The 8595-nt window shown below is 37.0% G+C and overlaps 1 protein-coding gene across 3 annotated transcripts; it reads right to left on the reverse strand.

Moving 5' to 3' along the window:
- Positions 1-933: 933 nt before the first annotated feature.
- On the reverse strand, positions 934-8263 carry LOC143912934 (uncharacterized). Of its 3 annotated transcripts, XM_077432395.1 has the most exons (4): positions 8085-8245; positions 5901-6087; positions 5532-5822; positions 1265-2758 (listed from the first exon to the last, which is right to left on the reverse strand). In XM_077432395.1, exons 3-4 carry the CDS (start codon positions 5734-5736, stop codon positions 1893-1895), a joined length of 1071 nt encoding a protein of 356 aa, XP_077288521.1. In that variant the 5' UTR covers positions 5737-5822; positions 5901-6087; positions 8085-8245; the 3' UTR covers positions 1265-1892. The 3 variants fall into 3 exon arrangements, with proteins under 3 accessions (XP_077288520.1, XP_077288521.1, XP_077288523.1); XM_077432394.1 differs by lacking the exon at positions 5901-6087 and having other exon boundaries at positions 934-2758; positions 8085-8263; XM_077432397.1 differs by lacking the exon at positions 5901-6087 and having other exon boundaries at positions 5532-5817; positions 8085-8240.
- Positions 8264-8595: the final 332 nt, after the last annotated feature.

Genomic DNA, 8595 nt, shown 5'->3' on the forward strand with positions numbered 1-8595 from the left:
TGCTTTCAAGAACGGAAGGAGTGGAGGTGTATAAAAAGTTTTTTTAAAAACATACCTCTTCTATAATTTGGATATAAAATTATTATTTTGAATAAAAACAATAATTTTATTTTACTACCGCCATCTATGTTTAAAACTAATAAACGAACGATGGATAAACGTCAACGACTATCTCGCCGGGCAGATATCAAACGTGTCTTTCACGATATTTTTGCACCATCGTAATGGCGGAGGATCAATTTACTTATATTGATGACCAAAATGAGCAATATGGTAAAGTATGAAAACGATCGGATACGAGCAAACTTTTTCCTGAATTGTAATGGTAAGTGAAACGTAAAGGAGGTATGTAATAATAAATGATCACGACTTTCAGCATTGCTCAGCAAACGAGAAAGAAGACATTACTCTAACTTATCGGCTTGAGATTTCTTCCTGTGAGGCTTTTTGTAATGTAAAGTATACAAATGTTCATTGACCTCAAACTGTCCAGAAGTTGAAGATAACCTTCAATCGGAAATTCAACCAAGAATTTCAAAGATTATGCTTAGGTATGTATTTGATGAACAATGTGTCCAGCTCAAAACATATCTTATGCTGAGCATATTTTTAAAAATAAACTGTTCATTTACAGGCTTCCTATCCTTCAGTTGTTTCCATAGTTGGAAAGGGCAAAAATATTTAATTTTGATTTTCTTCATTCATTTTGTTACAATTTGAATATTTTTGTCTCCACGGTTTAATGTGATTAATGCAAGTCGTGTTCCGATAGCGATCAGGAAGCCCTCATGCGTACTTGATCGCACCGATACAGCTGACAAATTGAATGTCGATTTGTACCTGAGCTGAATTCTAATTAATAACAGCTCCATCATCGAGGTGATACATTTTTTTCGGCTATGTACGCAGAACGGCGAAATAAAAAGTCTTAAAAAAGTTATAAATCATTTTATTTATCGATACTTTTCATCTTCGATTTATGATTTCAATAAAAAAAAAAAAACAATCTTAAAAATACACACACAATTTGTGTATACGTTATTATTTGCCATTAAGTTGTCATAAACAAATGAAATGTTACAAAAAAAAAAAAAAAACAAAAGAGTTTTCATTTAAAACAATTTATGCAATAAAATTCAAATGAATATGTTTCAAGTATGTGTTAAAATATTAATAAAAAAGAAATGTCAAAAACAGCAAATCTATATAGAAATATATATATAATGTATATTAATTAAATACAATAAAACAAAGCCATAATTTTATAAATTTTATGCGCAATAACATATTATTCATTAAAAATAAATATAATCAGTATCTGATTTCAGGACAATACTTGATTATTGTCAAAATTTCACACACGAAATTCCAATCACACAAATTTTCGCACACAGCATCAGCAATCGTTTACGGCATTTGGCAGATTTGTAGCCGATATCTGACACACGACCGGACGGAGCTGATAAATGACCGATTACCGGTGACAGACACCGATTAGATATCCACCAAATGCCTTGAACCGGCAGTATGTATACACTTCCGGAGAAGAGTTGCCATAAATTCATCGATTAACAAAATACAACATACTTTTGAGATTGCCAACATATTCGAGCAATCCAAGAAATGAATAAAAACATGATATTTTACACCATCGTAACTCAGATGAGCCACTTTCGTTTTTACGTTTTTAAGACCTATTGATTTTGACCCTTTGGATCTTTTGAACAATCAAGCTTCCGAAAGTGGCTCAAACGAGCCACTAAATTTTACACAATCCGGAATCATCGCAGGACTGCAATATATATGTACATACATATACAAAAAATTATTTAATGCTATGTCTAAATTACACCTACATATATCATACATGCTTTTTACAAGCTGCAACACACTCAGTTCTGAAGAGAGATAAACCTATCACTGAGTTTCGTAGTCGTCAAGTGTGGTGTCGGGATGAAGTTAATTCCTAGTGGGTCCGAATGGGACTGATCGAGGACTTTGCCGTCCTGATAGCTCTTGCCTTGGAGTGCGGCGATCTCCATCTGCAGCTGCGGATTTAAAATTTGCCTATTGACATAGTTGATCCCACCGCGGCCCCGACCGCGACCTCGTCCACGGCCACGTCCGCGACCCCTGCCGACGGAGCCGTTCGACGATATGCTCCCTGATCTCCCTCGGATCTTCACGCCACCGATCGCCGCGTTCAGTTGCGCCAAGCTCTGACTGTCTAAATATCCTACTCTATTGTTCAAATTTGAGAAACTGTTCCTGCGTGGCCTGCGCAATGGACGGTGATCGTTTGCAACGCTTACTGTATACGTTTCCGGTTGAAACTTTGGTTTAGATCCGGACCTGGTGAATACTCTGGATTGAATCTGTCTGTTTTGCCGCTCTCTCAGTATCATGTCCGATCGTAGTCCGCCTCCGTTGAAGTTGAACTGTGGATTGTGACCGAGTCGTGCCGCGATGCCGACTTTGGGCATTCCGGACGGCGTGCGACTTCTAGATCGTCTGAAGTTCTGTTGGTTGTTGGGGCGGGTCAGCGATCTAGATCTCGATTGGGAACGTAGAATCGGTTGGTTGATGCGGGAGCGGGAGCGCGATCTGGACCGGCCGCGGATCATTTGAGGCACGTTGTTGGTTTGGAATCGAGTGCGAGAGCGGGATCTAGAACGGGACCGAGACAATCCTTGGTTATTGTTCGGTGGGAATCTCGTCCGAGACAGTGATCGCCGGCCTCCATTTTGATTCTGACGACCTGAAAAAAGAAACAAAACAAATATTTTATTTTCATTCATCATTTTACTTTTATAAATTTTTGACTTCAGAAATTATATTCCATTATACAATACACAAAATGACCCTCGTAGTGTCTCTAAAAAAGAATTATATTCTTCTCATAGAACGTACTAATACCGAATTACCAAAATGAGACTACATATTTGTAACATTTTCTTAACCCTTTGAGTGCTGAAGTCATTTCTGTTGAAAGCCCGCCACGTTAAAAATTTCGCCCACATTTCCAATTAGAATTATTTGGACATCCAATAGAAATTGTTGCTAATCCAAACAATTGTTGCTAACACAAAGGCATTTCGAGTTTTGTGAAGGTGTGTTTAGACTGTCTAATAAAATATAATATACAAAAGATGTCTATTAATGAATGTATTTTTCCAAAACTAGTTCCATATTCTTCATCGTTGTTAAAATGTAATGCTCACAATCTAAATGCCAAGCCACAATCTAAAATATTCAAGAGTTAGGTATTTCTATCGTGAAATTCTGCTATGGTTATAAATTCAGAATTTCCGGTATAAAGCAGTCGTTATAAACATTGACACGGATTACACGACCCATGTTCAATGCATTTTTTTTCAATGCTACCTGGAAAGGCTTAGTGGGTAGTATTCTTGTTTACTTTGTACATGCTCCAAATACAACGCCTATCAGCGTTTTTCAGGCCCATGGACTTGTTTCCAAATCGCCGATCGGCGTTGGCCAGCATTCAAAGTATTGCAAACGAATGTTGCAAAACCACATTGAATGTTTTATTAAAAAAATTTAAATAAAATGGGCGAGGGGCGCCTTCGGCACCCCTTGGCACTCACCCATTTACCATGGCCTCGCTACGGCACTGTCTCTGATTTAATAAAGACAGGCTTCAAAAATATATCGATCACCGCAATCCAATGTTGTCTAACGGAACCGTTTTCTAAACAGCTCGAACCATAACACTGTTCGACAAATGACGACTTTTTTTTGGTTCAGAGACGAAATATGACATTTCTTATAGATCTATGCCCAGTGAACACGAATCTGGTAATAAAAAATGTTGATTGGCTCGAGATTCGGAGATATACGTGTTTTTTAAATCGCGCGATTTTTCTATATCTTGGTGTTGTTCAGTCGATGTCTCAAAATCTGTCAATTTCCATTTCAAAATAAATATTGGAATCTATAGTCAGGTATTTTATCTTTCATTTGTTATACTTTTCAGCTTTCAAATCTCTCTAAGCAGTCGTTCAGTTCAAATCAAAAGTCAAAAGTACGTATTTTCACTTGGGATTTTTTCCCACTGTTAATACTATTTTATATTGAGTATTTTCTATTGAAACATGTTTATTAGGATAGTGTTCTGGCCACACTATTTTTTGTTTTCGTTTAAAAGGGTTAATTGGAAGTGTGCTGAATTTTAAATTGGTAAAATTGCGAGCTAAAATCTCGTACTATTATCTACTCGTATTTACACGAATCTGAATTGAATTAATAGGGATAATATATTAAATTGTCTTTATATGAGAATTAAATAAAATTCCACTTAGAAAAATCATATTTCGACTATTCTTCAAAAATTGTATTGATAATTGGCTTTCCTCGATAAAATAAATGAATTTTTGTTATTAATCCACAAGAATAGTCGAAATATGTTTTTTCAAAGTGGAATTTTATTTAATACTCATATTAAGACAATTTAAAAAACACATATATCTCCGAATCTCGAGCCAATCAACATTTTTTTATTACCAGATTCGTGTTTACTGGGCATAGATCTATAGGAAAATTCATATCTCGTCTCTGAACCATTTTTCGTGTCGAACAGTGTAATTAAAAAAAGAGGTTACAAACAGAAATTGATAGCTCTGGTTCTTTATCATCGAAATTGGTCAATTCGAATTCGAATTTCGAGATTTGAACTAAAATTAAGCATGGTGGTGGATCCATAATAGTATGGGGATGTTTATCGAGTGCTGGAGTTAGAAATTTGGTCAAAAACATTTAATTAAATAAAAGTTTTTTAAAAACATACCTCTTGTATAATTTGTATATAAAATTATTATTTTGAATAAAAGCACCAATATTTTTTTTTTACTACTGCCATCTATGTATAAAATTAATGACTACCAACTGTCACCGAGATTAAAAATCTTCGGACCTGAAATGCTTCTTATACGATATTTTATCTCTATCGTAATGGCGGAGGTTCCATTTACTTACATCGATGACCAAAATGAGCAATATGGCAAAGTATGAAAACGATCGGATAAGCGGCAAACTTTTTCCTGAATTGTTATCGTAAGTGAAACGTATGTAAAAACGACGGTATTTTATAAAAAGGTTTCAAAAAAATCAAATTTTGCTGTGCAACCTGAAGCTATATAGTCCCAGCTTCATCTTTCAACAAGATAATAACTCGAAACACACGTCCAAAACTTTGTAAGGACTTCTTACAACAACAAAAATCATACATCGTTGTTTTCATAAACCATACCTGTATTTATGTACATTCAAATAAAAATATTTTACAGTCAACTGTATGGAGTCCTTGAAACATTTAATCTAATCTTTTTGAATCTAAATGTCGCAATGTAAAATACACATTGCAATAAACACCGAATCGACCGACCACGCCATTATATTTAAACAAGTGCCGATAAATTCGACACATATCAGAACGATCGAGTAAACATTAACCTGAAACATTCAAATACACATATAATATTTGCATAGGTGCTTGCGAACAGTTCCAATACCTAATCTAGCAGGTGTACGGGATCTCGACTGTCTCTGGACTGGACCACCGCGACCGCCTCTCCCGCCGCCCCTGCCTCTCGGAACCGAGCCTCCTCTGCCCCTCGGTCCGGTCACGTTACCCCTGCCTCGACCGGCCCCCCGTTTATTGACACCCCCGCCTCTGGTCAAAGTCACTTTGGCACCGCGACCTCTGCCGCGGCTCATCCTGCCGCCTCGACCTCTTCCCCTTCCGCCACCACGACCGACCGAAGAGTCCCTCTTCCTCGCCTTATTTTCCTTGATTATCTGATCTGAAACGGGTATTCAAAGCAATGATTTAGTATTCAATCGAGAGTGGGATACAAATGAATGATGCGTACACTGAATACGTCGAAATAGATATAGAATAACCTAGATATGCCTTTACATACAAATTTCGTTGGAGATCTTGTCGCCACTATCTGAGGGATTCGGGGGGGTTTAACTAGCGGGGAAGTGGTGAAAAAAAAGGAAGGAACGCAAAAAACGCAGTGGTCAGCAACCAGTTTATGTACATATGTATCGAAGTGATGGCAGCTGGAAACATACAGATTTTTATGTTTAAAAATTGTACTAATCATCGGCTTCAAACATGAAAGGACATAATAAGTTTTGGGATGAATTGCTTTCCAGATAACTGAATTGCAATCATAGATGTAGAATAACCTAGATATGCCTTTACATACAAATTTCGTTGGAGATCTTGTCGCCACTGTCTGAGGGGTGCGGGAGGTTTAACTAGCGGGGAAGTGGTGAAAAAAAAAGGAAGGAACGCAAAATACGCAGTGGTCAGCAACCAGTTTATGTACATATGTATCGAAGTGATGGCAGCTGGAAACATACAGATTTTTATGTTTAAAAGTTGTACTAATCATCAGCTTCAAACATGAAAGGACATAATAAGTTTTGGGATGAATTGCTTTCCAGATAACTGAATTGCAATCATAGATGTAGAATAACCTAGATATGCCTTTACATACAAATTTCGTTGGAGATCTTGTCGCCACTGTCTGAGGGGTGCGGGAGGTTTAACTAGCGGGGAAGTGGTGAAAAAAAAGGAAGGAACGCAAAAAACGCAGTGGTCAGCAACCAGTTTATGTACATATGTATCGAAGTGATGGCAGCTGGAAACATACAGATTTTTATGTTTAAAAGTTGTACTAATCATCGGCTTCAAACATGAAAGGACATAATAAGTTTTGGGATGAATTGCTTTCCAGATAACTGAATTGCAATCATAGATGTAGAATAACCTAGATTTGCCTTTACATACAAATTTCGTTGGAGATCTTGTCGCCACTATCTGAGGGATGCGAGGGGTTGAACTAGCGGGGAAGTGGTGAAAAAAAAGGAAGGAACGCAAAAAACGCAATGTGGTCAGCAACCAGTTTATGTACATATACTGAAGTTTTATTTTATTTATAACTTTATTTTATTGGACACTCCGCGTGACAGAGTAAACCAAACTAATAAAGCCATATTAAGAAAAAAATATTTAGCTATACACACTATATTAAACTACAAATGTATGTTACTATAATAAAACCATCATTAACTATTACAATATTTAAACATTAGTACCTTCCACAAGGATCAATTTTAAAACTGACACTTTAATATTTAGTTAATTGTTTGTAGTTTAAAACTTAATGTCGATTTCTGAATTTCCTACAGTGCCAACAAGATATACGCGTGCATTTAGAGACATCTGTGGCAGAGGTTGTCGACCACTGCATGTAACACTACATACATCGTGCCGATATTTCATCATATGTTAAAATACTACTATAATTGAAGACATTATATATTAATTCTTACATATGATATGTGATGCCATCCGCCTTTTTATGTTTTCTTGAGAAATTGTAACACAATTTCACTGAATACGTTGGCATTTTCGAAAAATGTCAATCGACCTTCCGACTTAGAAGCTAACTAGCTACTGAGAGAGTAGGCTTAGAGCGTCAGGGCGTATCTATGTATTCTATATCTATGGTCGAAACAAACATACATAAAAGGAAAGGGGAAACAATTTAGACAATCAGTAACACTTTAGTTGATAAGTAAATATATATGAAAACAAACAAAATGGAATAACATTAAACTGTAGTCTATCAGACTTCAACACATTGAACGTAATCTATATATAACCTCTGGACTGTTTTGGAAATTCCGAAATGATTTCAACGAGAAGTTGATCCTCCACGCTTGACCTCAAACTCTCAAAGATGGTAAATGTAATAAAGTTTCCATACAAAAACTACAATACTTTTATACGAATTGCATACACTTTGATCAACTTTCACAAATAATGACTCAAACACATAAAACGCGAATTAGAGGTTTGCCTGCATATTTGGGTCACAGCTTATTCGTGGAGAATAAATAATAGTGCAAACGATTCGAGTAGAGTCGAAAGATGTGTATGGAGTGAGAAGTGAGAAGTGAGCAAGTGAGCAAGTGGGGCAAGTGAGTAATGTGTATAAATAGTCTGTGTGTAGGTTATGTGTTCGAGCGGGGGCGTAGCGTCTTACCGAGGGACAGGTCGAGCCCCGATTGAGACATGCCGACGACTGGGCCGTTCGATGATTGGTCCGTTCGATCTGCGACACTTCCAGACCTTCAAATCCTCACGCTTCGGAGACGAAGTGCAGCGTCCACACACCGCACATCAGACAACGCTATACTATGTACTGAACTGCCGACTCCGAGTGGTTTTAACACTAGCATATATGACCACGTACGATTTTGACATTTTCCAAATATGTATTCAAGGGGTCTACCTCACGGGACCGAAAGTGAAAAGCCCGAAAAAGCAAATATCGGAAGGCAAAGATCGAAAATCGAAAGATCTTAAGTCGAAAGACCAAAAAAAAGGGTGCATGGTAAACGGTACTATGTGTATATAATATATATGAGTGGCATGCGGTGAAACTAACTCTCTTTTTGTCATAAAGCCTTGTTTAATGTGCGCGCGCAGGATATGGGAGGAAAAGCCTGTTCCTCTTGTTCCTGTTGTATCCTGCTCGTTAATAAATAAATTAA

Source organism: Arctopsyche grandis, chromosome 6, assembly GCF_051622035.1.
Source record: "Arctopsyche grandis isolate Sample6627 chromosome 6, ASM5162203v2, whole genome shotgun sequence".
Lineage (NCBI taxonomy): Eukaryota > Metazoa > Arthropoda > Insecta > Trichoptera > Hydropsychidae > Arctopsyche > Arctopsyche grandis.